The sequence below is a fragment of the Pleurodeles waltl genome, chromosome 2_1, assembly GCF_031143425.1.
Source record: "Pleurodeles waltl isolate 20211129_DDA chromosome 2_1, aPleWal1.hap1.20221129, whole genome shotgun sequence".
NCBI lineage: Eukaryota > Metazoa > Chordata > Amphibia > Caudata > Salamandridae > Pleurodeles > Pleurodeles waltl.
The window spans coordinates 705,118,566-705,132,815 of NC_090438.1; the positions used below are offsets into that span (position 1 = coordinate 705,118,566).

Genomic DNA, 14,250 nt, shown 5'->3' on the forward strand with positions numbered 1-14,250 from the left:
GTAAAATTCTAACCCTGTCAAGGTCTATGCCTGCAGAAAAACACTGCTCATAATGAAAGCAGGAGGAAAGAGCAAAACAAGAATAGGGAAATAAATGATTGATTATAGAAACAAATGTTTTAACAAAGGTGCAGCTACAATTTTAATTGGAACGCTGCACTTCAGACGAAAAAAGGAACGTTTTCTTGGAGCAAGGTGAAATACATTGTCGGTATGAAATGCTCCAAACCAGGTGAGTACAATTGCTTATGCAAAAATAACACAAGGGGATCACTAACCAACACAATCTTGCTGTGCCCAAAACATGAATAGACCTCAGGAATTTATGAGAGAAACCAGCTTCTGATGGATACAACTACCTGTGGATTCCTCACCTCATGAATACTCCCATGGCGCCAGCATTCTACGGAAATCTTCTTACTAGTCTCTGCACGTCGACGAGGACGTCACTGTCTCGCATGCGACGCCGTCTGACGTCATACAGGCAATAAGAGGTCCTCGACGACGTGCGGACGTCAGTTCCCTTTTTTCCGTGCATTCGAAACGGTTATCTTCGAGGGAGCAACTGTTACTCTTGCGGTTACAGTGTATATCTTGCTGCGTACTCTTTCTCTGTGGAAATAATGTCGCAGAGAAAGTCTGGATTTAAGCCTTGTCGTGAGTGTGGAGGCAAGATGTCGGTGACGGATCCTCATTCCGATTGCCTTTGGTGTTTGAGCTCCGACCACGACGTCTCGACTTGTGATTCGTGTCAGCACATGAATCCGAAGGCCATTAAAGAACGCGAGGCGAAGCTGTTTATGGCCAAGTCAAAGGAGAAGCATCACAAGAAAAAGTCTTCTCCAAGACATCGGCGTCATCGAGACTCCCGGCGCCGTAGAGAATCTCGACGTCATTCAAGGGAGGCTCATTCCAGGTCTCCGGATCGGCGCCGGAGGACATGGGAGGTCAGCCCCACGGTGACGCCGCATCCTTCGACGCCGTTGCTCTCTCCGACGTCTCCAACTTCGCCTGGACAGGCGTCGGTGATTGAGGTATTGGAGCCTCAGGTGTTTTCTCCGGCGCAGACGCCCAGGCCGGCGTCGGGGTCGCCTCCGAGTCAGGCACCCCAGTATCCGGCTTTTCCCACCCCTGGAGCCGATAGTTCCGCATTCTTGAATGCGATGTATGCCATCTTCCAACAGATGGCTCCAGGGGGTGCTCCGGCTGGGCCTTTGGCCTTTTCTTTGGGTGATCCTGCGCCTCTTCGGCCGGCACCCTTTATGCCCTTTCTCCCGTTTGGGAACGTGGGCTCGGCGCCAGTGTCGGCGCCGGTGGCCGCTCCGATGGCTTCGGAGGGATTGGCCCCAGGGATTTCCATCCCGTTGACGTCGAGATTTCGGCCTGTGACTCCGGTGGGTCCATCCGTTTCATCTGCTCTTCAGTCGGCGCCGAAGTTACCTGTGGCGCCGGATGCGGCGTCGGTGGCTTCGGAAGATCGGCGCCGATCTCCGACTTCGGCGGAGGTGTTGTCGACTCCGCGGATTGAGCAACGACTGCATTCAAGGAGGCGTGCTCTCCGGGTACTAGAGGAGCAGGAGTACCAGCGAGCCCTAGAGGAAGGAGAGCTAGAGGACTCGGGTGATGGGCTGCGTGGACTGGAGTCGGCCAGTGGGCTGGACACTTCCCCTGAGTGGGACCTTTCGTCCCCGGGGGAATATACCGAGGAAGCTGCTTCCTTTCATACAGTGGTACGGAAGGCAGCTAGTTTTTTGGACCTGCCTTTGCCGGTGGTGGAGGCGAAACAAAACCTTTTGACAGAGGTGTTGCATCCGGCCTCAGCCGCGGCGGAGCCTCTATTACCTTTTAATGACGCTCTGCTGGATCCGGTTTTAGAGGTGTGGAAGAAGCCGGCATCTTCCCCAGCAGTTCACAGAGCCGTGGCCAGGAGGTATCGGACGGCTCCAACTGATCCTGGTTTCCTATCTAGGCACCCTACGCCGGAGAGCTTGGTTGTGCAGGCCTCCTGTTCGTCCAAATCAGCGCCTGGTTCTTTCCCGACGGTGCCTGGGGACAGAGACTCAAAAAAGCTAGAGGCGCAGTCGAAGAAGATTTTTTCGTCCTGCAGTCTGGCGTTAAAAGCCACTAATGCGACCTGTATCCTGGGGAGGTATATTCATGCTCTGATGGATGACATCTCCTCTTCGTTTACAGAGCTTCCCCAGGGTCTTTTGGATCTTGTCTCTGATGCCCAGGCTGCTGCGACCCAAATTATCCAGACGGGACTGGATACCACCGACTCGGTAGCCAGAGCAATGGGCACAACTGTGGTGGAAAGGAGACAGGCCTGGCTACGTAACTCGGGCTTTTCGGCAGATGTACAGTCCACATTGTTGGATCTCCCGTTTGATGGGGACAAACTGTTTGGGGCTAAGGCTGATTCGGCCTTGGAACGTTTTAAGGAGAGCAGGGCCACGGCTAAGTCGTTGGGACTCCAAGCTCCTTCTTCCACGGCCTCTTCCAGATTCTTCAGGAGGTTTCGTGGATTTGGGCGTGGCTCTTCCTCCTCTTCCTTTCGGGGAAGATATCAGCAACCTGCCTCTTCCCACCCCTATAGATCTTTTAGGGGGAGGGGTAGGGTCCGCACCAGGGGAGCCTCTCAGCAGCACTCTGCCTCTTCCTCATCCTCTGGCGGGGTGCAGCAGGGGAAGCAGCCTTAGGCTTCCACCATTTCCCACTCACTCCTCTCCTGTAGGGGGAAGATTACAGCATTTTCTCACCAAATGGGAGACTGTTACGTCGGACACTTGGGTTCTCAGTGTTGTGGGAAAAGGCTACACCCTTCCCTTTTGGGAGTTTCCGCCCCTCATCCCACCCCGCCCTTCGTATTGTTCACAAGAACACCTCCTGTTGCTAGAACAGGAGGTGGAAGTCCTCCTTTTAAAGGGCGCGGTGGAGTTGGTCCCGGAGCAGGAAAGGGGTCAAGGAGTTTACTCAAGGTATTTCCTGATTCCCAAGAAGGATAGTCGTTTGAGACCAATTCTGGACCTGAGGATCTTGAATTGGTTCCTCAAGCAGGAAAAGTTCAAGATGCTGACCCTAGCACAGGTGCTTTTGGCGTTGAACATGGAAGACTGGATGGTGTCTGTCGACTTGCAGGATGCTTACTTTCATATCCCGATACTCAAGTCACACAGGAAGTATCTCCGGTTTGTGGTGGGATCGCAACACTACCAGTTTGCGGTCCTTCCGTTTGGTCTTACTTCAGCACCTCGAGTCTTCACGAAGGTGATGTCGGTGGTTGCGGCAGAGCTCAGAAGGAAGGGGATAGCAGTATTCCCTTACTTGGACGATTGGTTGATCAAAGCCAAGTCCCCGGAGCTTGTGTTGCGTCATCTGCAGTCAACAACCCAGTTGTTGTTCGACCTGGGCTTTTCGGTGAACGAGCCCAAATCTCACCTGGAGCCCTCTCAGCGCCTCCTGTTCATAGGGGCAGTACTGGATACGACATTGGGTCGGGCCTTTCCTCCGCCTCAGCGGATTCAAGATATTCAGGATTTGGTTCCAATGTTTCGAAACGGAGCGGTAGTTCCAGTCCTCAAGGTCCTTCGTCTGCTCGGTCTTTTTGCCTACTGCATTCTGTTGGTCACGCATGCTCGCTGGCACATGAGGGCTCTTCAGTGGTGCCTCCGAAGGCAGTGGTCTCAACACAGAGGGGATCTAGAGGGTACTGTCAAGATCTCCAGAGATGCTGCTGTGGATTTGAAGTGGTGGATTGCAAGCAACAATCTTTCACAAGGAAAACCGTTCCAGCAGTCGCCACCAGTGGCCACAGTCATAACGGATGCTTCCACTCTAGGGTGGGGAGCTCATCTGGGGGATCTGGAGATCAAAGGTCTTTGGTCTCCAGAGGAACAGATTTTTCACATCAATCTGTTAGAGTTACGGGCTGTACGTCTGGCTCTCAAGGCCTTCCTCCCTTCCCTTCGTGGTCAGTCGGTACAGGTCCTAACGGACAATACTACCACGATGTGGTACATAAACAAGCAGGGAGGAGTGGGGTCGTACCTTCTCTGCAGAGAAGCTCTTCGACTATGGTCCTGGGCAAAGGACCATCGGATTTGCTTGATAGCAAACCATCTGGCCGGAGTCTTGAACGTGCGTGCGGACAGTCTCAGTCGCCACTTCTCGGCAGACCACGAGTGGCGTCTCCATCCAGATCAAGTCCGTTTAATCTTCCAGAAGTGGGGGTTTCCTCGGGTAGATCTGTTCGCCACTCGAGAGAACGCGCATTGTCCGTTGTTCTGCAGCCTTCAGTATCCGATGCAGGAAGCATTGGGGGACGCGTTTCAAATGACCTGGTGCGGCCAGTTGCTTTACGCGTTTCCTCCCATACCCTTGATTCCTCGAGTATTGAGGAAGATTCGCCAAGACCGGGCTCTAGTAATCGTAATAGCTCCGGATTGGCCAAGGAGGGTGTGGTACTCCGACCTTCTCCAACTCTCAACGTGCCCGCCGCTCCGTCTCCCTTTCAGGGCAGACCTCCTCTCGCAGTCGCAGGGGCAGGTTCTACACCCCAACCTCCAGAGTCTGCACCTACATGCCTGGAGATTGAACGGGGCAACCTGAGTTCCTTCTCTCTCCCGCCTGAGGTAGTGGATGTTATATTAGCGGCCAGGCGACACTCCACTAAATCTATCTACGCTAATAGGTGGTCTAAATTTGTTGCGTGGTGTGGAGAGAGGCAGATTGATCCTTTACAAGCTCATCTATCGGATGTTTTGTCTTTTGCTCTATCTCTGGCGCAGAAAGGTTGTGCAGTGGCTACCATTAAAGGTTATTTATCGGCCTTGTCAGCCTTCATATGTCTTCCAGACCAACCATCTTTATTTAAATCCCCTATTGTTATCAGATTCTTGAAAGGTCTTCTAAATCAATATCCTCCAAAGCCATTCGTTATGCCGCAATGGGATTTGTCCTTAGTCCTGACTTTCCTTATGGGGTCCCCTTTTGAACCTATGCATTCTTGCCCCTTAAGGTATTTGTTTTTAAAAACAGTCTTCCTGATAGCTATAACATCAGCAAGGAGAGTGAGTGAGTTGCAGGCCTTATCAGTAAAACCCCCTTATACAACTTTTTATGGGGATAAGGTGGTGTTGAGGACCAAGGCTGCTTTCCTCCCGAAGGTTGTTTCACCCTTCCATTTGGCTCAGGCAATTACTTTGTCCACGTTCTATCCTCCGCCTCATCCTTCCAAAGAGGAAGAAAGACTGCACCGTCTGGATCCAAAGAGAGCGTTGAGCTTCTTTATCAATAGAACAAAGGATTTCAGGCTGGAGGATCAGCTGTTTATTGGATACGTGGGCAAGAGGAGAGGAAAGGCAGTCCACAAGAGAACACTATCCAGGTGGGTTGTTCTTTGCATTAAAATATGTTACTCTTTGGCAAAGAAGGATCCTCCTGAGGGCATTAGAGCTCATTCCACCAGAGCTAAGTCGGCCACTTCGGCCTTAGCCAGAGGTGTTCCTGTGGTCGACATCTGCAAGGCCGCAACTTGGTCGTCCCTTCACACTTTTGCAAAACATTACTGTTTAGATTCTGAGGTTAGAAGGGACGGCCATTTTGCACGGTCAGTGCTGCAGGATTTCTTGGTTTGACCATTTAGGCACCCACCGCCGGGCGTGGTACTGCTTTGGGACTCTATTCATGAGGTGAGGAATCCACAGGTAGTTGTATCCATCAGAAGAACGAGTTACTTACCTTCGGTAGCGACTTTTCTGGTGGATACATTAGCTACCTGTGGATTCCTCACGGTCCCACCCGCCTCCCCGTTGCCTTTATGGTCTTGCCAAGTAATCCTTGAGTGCGCTCCTCTTGATCTTTGAGGGTGCAATAGATGTATATATATAATATATTTATATATATATATATATATATATGGGTATATGTGTATATATCTTTATGTATATACTTGGTGTGTGTATATATTTTTAAAAAGAAAGAGTTTTATTTATATATATATATATATATATATATATGTACATAAAAAAGATTTACAGTTATTCATACAATGTGGTGTATTTTTACAATATAATGGATGTTGCTTTGTTCTTTCATTGCATTGCCTGGTTGTTCTCATGCACGTAAAAAATGATTGGTACTGACGTCCGCACGTCGTCGAGGACCTCTTATTGCCTGTATGACGTCAGACGGCGTCGCGTGCGAGACAGTGACGTCCTCGTCGACGTGCAGAGACTAGTAAGAAGATTTCCGTAGAATGCTGGCGCCATGGGAGTATTCATGAGGTGAGGAATCCACAGGTAGCTAATGTATCCACCAGAAAAGTCGCTACCGAAGGTAAGTAACTCGTTCATTAGGGTGATAACTGGGTTGGTTACATACCTGCCATAAGACAACCAAAATTTTAACAACGTGGTTATCAGAGCTAAAAATATACTATTCCTTTCTTAACACCTCTGTTTGAGTGAAATCCCTATGATTTAACATAGACTCGCCTCTCACCCTGGACGCACATATCAGGAGCCACAAAACCAATATATTGCCATTTTCATGTAATAAAAAAGATGAAACTCCTTCACGCCCTAAATAATTTCTGCAAGGTGATTCAAACCATGGCTGAATCGCTTGTTGTCTTTGGAAACGCTTTGTTTGAAGGTCTTACTAAATCTATCCAGGTTCCTCTAAGATTGGCCCTCCACTGAGTTGCCAGACACAAATGAGTTTTTTGTAAACACCACCCTAATCCTCAATAACATTATTGGCGCCCCTTGGAGGCTAAAATAACTTCAAACGTGCTTGTTTTACGTACAAAAATCTGTTTACCTCTATGAAGTGGCTGCAATGGAATCCGAAGCAACGCTTCCTTAACCTGGAAACCTTCCAAATGTTGACCAAACAAAGCTTCAAAACTGTCATTCCAAGCTGAAGCAGCTCGAAATCAGGTATCCTTCCCGTTAACACTTTACACTGAGCCGTCACTCTGGCCATTTTACAAAAACCTGAAACATTATTTTGCAGATGTATCAAATACAATATGTTCCATTTGCTGATTTATTCAGCACTACACCTTTCTCTCACCACCATGTGTCTTTTATCCTTATAGTTGTTTGTTGCAACTTACTTATGCTGTTGATGTGTTGATACTGGTAAAGACCTCCTAACTCTAGTGTGCAGCACTATAATAACCAGACAAATAAAAAGATGTGTGGCATTCAGGAAGAACAGAACCATAAAAGGACAAGTGAATAGAATGACTCCAAGTAGAGCTCCTACACTGAGACTAAGGCACTCATTATAAATCTGGTGGTCCATGGACCGCCAGACTCGCGGTTGTGGGCCGACTGCCGCGGTAGTGGCGGTCAGCCTGCCCTATTAGGACCGTGGCAAACACGCCACGGTGGAAACGCCACCACCGCCAGGCTCCTGCCACCAGGCAGCCTGACGGTGGCGTTTCAGATCCGATAAGGCAGCGCTGGATTATGAGTCCCATTCTGCCAGCCTTTTCCTGGCAGTTTACACAGCCAGCGAAAGGCTTGTGGAATGGGTGGCTCGGGCCCGCCTGGGGGCCACTGCACATGCACTTGGCATGGGCAGTGCAGGGACCCCCATGCACAGCCCCTTCGTGCATTTCACTGCCCGAATTACAGGCAGTGAAAACGCGTGACTGGTGCTGTTGCCACATTTGGAGCTGGCGTCAATGTAAAGGCCCTGTTTCCCGCTGGGCTGGCGGGCGGAAACACTGTTTCTGCCCGCCGGTTCAGCGGGGACATCATTATAGGGCCGGTGGGGGCTTTGCTGCGCTGGCGGTCTTCTGTCATAATGAGGGTCTAAGTTACTAGTTGTTTACCATAAAACCAGATGAAATTAGAGACAAAGAACCAAAAATGTCAGTACTTACCCCTACTTCACTCATTGAGTTATACTACTACCACTAATAAATATCCCACACCTTGAGTAGAACACACTGTATGCACCAGAAAGTAAAAATGACTTACTCTAGAGGCCTTTCTTCCTGTAACCCTGTAACCCTAAATAACGCCATTACCAGACAATCCAACCACCAATCTAGACTTGCAATAAGCACAGCCCGAAATGAAATGAAAAGAGAAGAGACTAAAAAGGAAATGCAAGCACTCATAAGTCTTTTCCTTCACCTCAGTCTATATCTTTAACATCATTTTGGGCTCTGCAGAATGTCCTTTTACTGGTAGACTTATCAGCAGTGGCTATTCTATCAGCCAGGAGAAAGGTTACCTTGAAACTACCAGTATGAGTCACTACAATATGAACTTACGCTAAAAGCAAGTGCCCGTACATTTGTGCCTGTAATCATTTTGTCATTCTTTATGTTTTGTTCATTCATTTTGTAATTTTGGAAAAGTAACTATTTAATTTCAGATACTAATTTACTTTTTAATTGTATTTCAGTCTTTGAAGAAATTAAATCATGCCAATGTTGTAAAGTTAAAAGAAGTTATCAGAGAAAATGATCATCTATATTTTGTATTTGAATACATGAAAGAAAACCTTTACCAACTCATGAAAGACAGGTAATATTTATTTTTGTACAAGCTGTTTTAACGCCCAAAGGGGGAAGACCACTTATTCAGCAGTCATTTACTTATGTGGATTATTCAATATACAGTATGATTTGACATGAGATGTTGTCTTTTCAATTATTCAGAGCTTTCTCAGGTCACACGTGTTCTATGCCCAGGTCACAAAGCCATTTACACCTGTAAGGGATACTTAAATGTGAAATACTTGCTTTAGGAGGGCAACTTCACTTTTGAGATTCACAAAAACAGAATTTTCTGTAGAATTTATTTACTCTTAACAAAATACGTGTAATGTTATAAATGAGAACGTCTCTTACCTGGATAGAGAAAGAACATTCAACGACTGTGGTGTCTTTTAAAATGTGGGCAGCCCATGTCTCATGTCTTTGTTAGTATTTACGGGATTGGTAATGACGCATTCCCACTCTGGAAAGAGACAGGGGTTTAGTCCTGGCAAAGGTTAGTGGTAAGTCAGTTTCCAGAGACACAATAAAAAAGGACTAGCTCCAGAACTGGTGGTGGTATAGGGAAAGTGTTTTTTTCTGCAAGGAAGAAATTAAAGAGCAATTGCACTAATTTTCACAAACACTGCTGTACACTATGTACATTTACACTTCTGTAACTGCCTTTAAATGCACTATAAATGAGATACATCCGCTTTCTGTTTCAGAATCAATAAGGGGTGGGCAGGGAGAGAGGTAAAGGTGTAGGTAGGTAGAGGTGTAGATGGGTAGAGGGGAATAGATAGAGTGGTAGAGAGAGAGATAGAGATGTAAAGAGGTAGCAGTTTAGAAATGTAGAGGTAGAGAGAGGGGTTAGAGAGAGAGGGGTCGAGGTAGAGAGAGGGGTTAGAGAGAGAGGGGTCGAGGTGTAGAGAGCTGTAGAGGTGTAGAGAGAGCTGTAGAGGTAGAGAGGATGTAGGTATAGAGAGAGGGGGTAGAGGTAGAGAGAGCCCGGTAGAGTACAGGTAGAATAAGAGGTAGAGGTATAGGCAGAGTTGTAGAAAGTTAGAGGTAGAGAGGTTAAGAGAAAGGTAGAGAGGTAGAGGTGGAGAGAAGTAGAGCTAGAGAGATAGAGAAGTAGAGAGAGATAGAGGTGTAGGGAGAGAGGTAGAGCTGTAGAGAGGTTGAGGTATAGGCAGAGAGAGGGGTAGAGGTAGAGAAAGAGGTAGAGAGAGGGGTAGAGGTAGAGAAAGCGAGGTAGAGGTAAAGAAAGTGAGATAGAGAGAGATAGAGAGAGGTAGAGGTGTAGAGAGGTAGAAGTATAGAGAGATAATGGGGTAGAGAGGTACAGGGAGAGCGAGACATGTAGAGAGATGGGCTGAGGTAGAGAGAGGTAGAGAGTGTGGTAGAGGTGTAGAGAGAGGTAGAGAGAGAGGCAAAAGTAGAGATAGAGGTAGAGAGAGCGGCAGAGGTAGAGGTAGAGAGAATGGGGTAAAAGTGGGGAGGTAGAGGTAAAGAGAAGTAGCGGTATAAAGGTAGAGAGAGACGTGGAGTTAGAATGAGAAGGTAGAGGTGTAGAGGTGTGCAGAGGTAGAACGAGATAGAAGTACAGAAAGATTGGGGAGAGGTAGAGAGAGATTGGCTAGAGAGAGAGGCAGAGGAAGAGTTGTAAAGAGGTAGGGATAGAGATGTAAAGAGGTAGAAGTGTGGAGCTAGAGAGGTAGAGATTGAGGAGGGGTAAAGGAAGAGAGAGGTAGAGAGTGGTAGAGCGAGAGAACACGACTACAGCCCAAACAGCTGGATGAAATTACACCACATAACACTAGCTCTTGGTCCAGAAAGTATGCTTTTTTTGTGATCTGATGTAAATTAATTTAGTGGTTTTGGAGAGATGTTAAAGGACAAAATATCTAGATGTCTAGGGATGCAGATCCTCTGCGGATACAACTGTCCCCGTGCCGCTATCTGATTGGCTGCCAGCATTTCAACCAGGAATTGTTGGCAACCATTTTGGGACTCTGCTTCAGCTGAATCCCACCAAATTGGTTAAAAGAGAAAAGGGGCCAGGTATAGGCAGAGTTGTAGAGAGATAGAGGTTAAGAGGAAGTAGAGAGGTAGAGGTGGAGGGAAGTAGATCTAGAGAGATAGAGAAGTAGGGAGAGGTAGAAGTGTAGGGAGAGAGGTAGAGCTGTATAGAGGCAGAGAGAGAGGGTTAGAGGTAGAGAAAGAGGTAGAGAGAGGGATAGAGGTAGAGCAAGTGAGGTAGAGGTGTGGAGAGGTAGAAGTGTAGAGAGGTAAAGGGTTAGAGAGGTATAGGGATATTGGCCAACTCTGACTTCACCCCAGCAGTGGAGAAAGTGGCTTGTGATATCTGAAGGATCAAAGGGTTTTATAGAGCGAGCAACCTGTTTGACAAACCTGTTATGTCATTTAAATGTCTGAAGAAGGAGTTTGGTATTCTGAAGACCGAACAATACTGCTATTAGCACGGTCTCCATTGGGGCTTGCATACCTCTATTAAACCCTGTGTTCGTTGAGTACTGACTCACTACAGAAAGAGGTTTGCTACTTGAGAGGGAGATGAGATACCTGTCACTGACACATACACATTCTTTACACCCACATCAGAAACATTTTAATGGCAGTTCACACTTCTTTACCTCCGCTGACTTGAGAGAGGAATGATAAAGATAACCTTCCTCAAAAGTCTCACCTTTGTCCTCCAGATTCACTGAGCGGAAATTGAAGAGACACCAGGCAAAGCCCCCCAAACAAATGTGCAAAATAGCAATGGGCACGTAAAAGTACCTATGAAGGGAAAAAGCACACAGGTTGCAGAAAAATACTCTTACAAATGAACCATCAAATATTGAAAAAAATAAGCCAAATCCTAACACAAGGGATTGAGGTGTAGTGTATGCATATGTATGTAAATGATATTTATGTAGTGCAATCTTAGCCTAAAAGCAGTGAAGCTCTCTACAGGATCAACAACAAGCATAGTCAGTGAGTAATATTTGAGGTAGCTCGGTTTTGGATGGTTAATGCTTTGTGATGCAGTGTTCTTTAAAGAAGGGAGTCTTCAACTATTTCTTAAATTGGAGCAACGTTGGGGCAGTCCTAATTGATACAGGGATGTTTTTCCACATCCTGGATGCATAGATGGAAAAAGTCTGCTGCCATGTTTGTACTTTTGTACCCTGCAGTCTGATGGTGTCCTGGCTGTGGTTGTCCTAAGAGCACCAGAGTTGGTAAGCTAGTCTCCAAGTTAAGTGAGGGTTCTAGTCATGATGGTTTTGTAAAGTATGCAGCCAGTTTTAAAGATAGTGTAGGTCACTTAAGAGAACCAATATCAGATCAAGGTGATTGATCATCTCTCTTCAGTCCCTTAACAAGACATGCTGTTGCTTTTAGGATGCCCTTAAAGTGTGCCAGTGTGGTCATAAAGTCGGTTGTTGCCATGGTCCAGATGCCAGAGTACGAGGGTTTGAACACAACATTCTGAAATTGTTATCTAGAAGAAACGGTTTGACCTTCTTTAGATTAGAGAACTAGTACCAGGCCGTCTTCATGTTTTTTTTGTTGCTCAAGTGTGAGATTGCTGCTCAGAGTAAATCCAAGTGGTTTGGCAGTTGGTGAAATTTGGGTCTCAAAACCATCATGGATCATGTGATTCAGCTAGGTTTGTACTGTTTCTTTGTTGTTCTTAGCAAATAATAGGATTTCTGTGGCTTAAAACTATGATGAAGGTAGATCCTCGAATGCTGAGATACCCGAATGATCAGGCTTTGAGCCCTGATACAAGAAGGTAGTACTGACTCCTCTTCCAATTACCCACGAAACAGAATGCCCTCATCTCCTATTTGAAAGACACATAATGACATTATTCTTTTGTTACTGAAAATCCTGTTGTTTTGTCCTCTGAATACTAGATATCCCAGACCTTATAAATGCACTACAACTGAGCGAGGTCTGCAAAGGCTTGCAGTTCAAACCCTTATTTGAATAGGTGTGTGAGGACTTGTGGTTCCCAGTTGTCAAGCCATAAAAAGGAGGGGAAAACACTGGGACAAAAAAGGTGGTAGATTGAGTTATGCCGACTGCTCTAAAAAGTGAGAGAGAGGATACCATGGGACACACAAGTCCTAAATGCACAACAGTGAAGAATGCAATGATAAAATTAGTGACATACTGATACCTTATACTAGTCAAATTACATGTGTGGGATCCTTAGAAATCTGACAGATTTCAGTGTAGATGTACCAGGTCACACATTTTAAAACATTGATTATGGCACTACCTGTAACTACTCTCTTATTATACAGGTGTTCTTGAAGCAATTGATCCATGTTTAAGACCATGATCCGTAGGTTCCCTGAATAAACACTACTTGGCCTACATAATAAATGGACCTTTTTTTTGTTCTCCAGAAAGAGTAAAGGGATGTCATTTGTGCTTGGCTATTACGGCCTTATGGAATAAAGTGCGCCCACCAGATGTTAGGGAATAGATATATGAGCTTTGGGATTTCTTGGGGATGGAGAACAGAAAAGGAACTCTTTCACAAAGATTCAGGCACAATTTTGCACTTTTCTTCAACAAAATGTGTTTCCTCAATCTCAAAGTGCTGCATATAGTAACAGTAACAGCTGCACTTATCAGCTGATACATAGTATAGGTGGTGCAGAGTTATGGCAGCCCTGAGATCCATGCTTTGTGACCCAGAATATGCTAAATTGTGAGATTGTGTATGTTGGTGACTTCCACCGGGGTGGGAATGGTGGGGAGAGAGGGGTTGGGTATTTTGATACCATGTTGGTTGAGGTTGAAAAAAGACATTCTAATCCATAAAGATAGTCTTCATTGCCTATGCAAGAAACAGAACATCTTCAAGCACTTTATCTTTTCAGTCACATATTGGAACAATATTTACTTCACTCTTTTACATTATAATGCAACTGTGAAGGCCTTCACAAAATGTCACAGGTAACTTACCAGGGTGTGAAAAATTGCTACTGAACAGCAATTACAATTTTCTTTTTCATTGGAAAGCAAATGTGTCTGGGGCCAGATCAATAACCTGGCTATTCTAGAAATAAGGCACTAGATACCCAGAGCAGAATATTGGAGACTGCTTTTTCTCCTTGTTCTGTTTATTATTATCATCCATTTTCATATTTTTGAATTAATTTGGACACTATTTTTTTGCTCTTTCTTAGGGAATGTGTTTGTATTGTCAGTGTACCCAATAAGGAATTTAAAGGTCTTTTAGCCCAATATCATAGAAAGAGGCCCTTGAAAACAGACTTGAGCATACCAGCTAAAGGCAGTGTATGTTATGACTAAAAGTAAAACTAAAACCAGATTTAAAAATCTGAAATATCTGTAGTTCTTGCCTGGAACTGAGGGAAATTTTGCTTATTGATAATATATAATAATATGTGAATAGCATTATGAGTTAAGGGTTAAGAAAAGTACATTCAAATAAATGAAACATGCTATTACAACTGATATTACAAAACCATTTACAAAACATATAAACAGCGTACATTGAAAAAAAACTCAAAAGATCTACTTAGGAGAATTATATATGGCCAATTCATGAAACCTGTTGTAATGTGTGTTGTTAGTTTATTGCTTACGACTACACTATTTTTAATACTTTAACAGATGTTCAGGATTTCTTTTTACAGGGTATATATTCTAATTAATGTACTGTTAGTGTGTTTTGTATTTGTTTAGATCATCCA

The 14,250-nt window shown here is 45.5% G+C and overlaps 1 protein-coding gene across 5 annotated transcripts in view; it reads left to right on the plus strand.

The window, feature by feature from the left end:
* The window catches only part of MAK (male germ cell associated kinase), a 420,577-nt gene that overhangs the window by 125,508 nt on the left and 280,819 nt on the right, over positions 1–14,250 (plus strand). For all 5 annotated transcript variants that reach the window (XM_069216975.1, XM_069216982.1, XM_069216967.1 and 2 more), the window contains one exon: positions 8,428–8,549. In XM_069216975.1, the coding sequence (XP_069073076.1) occupies positions 8,428–8,549 (122 nt within the window). The remainder of the gene's footprint in view (positions 1–8,427; positions 8,550–14,250) is intronic.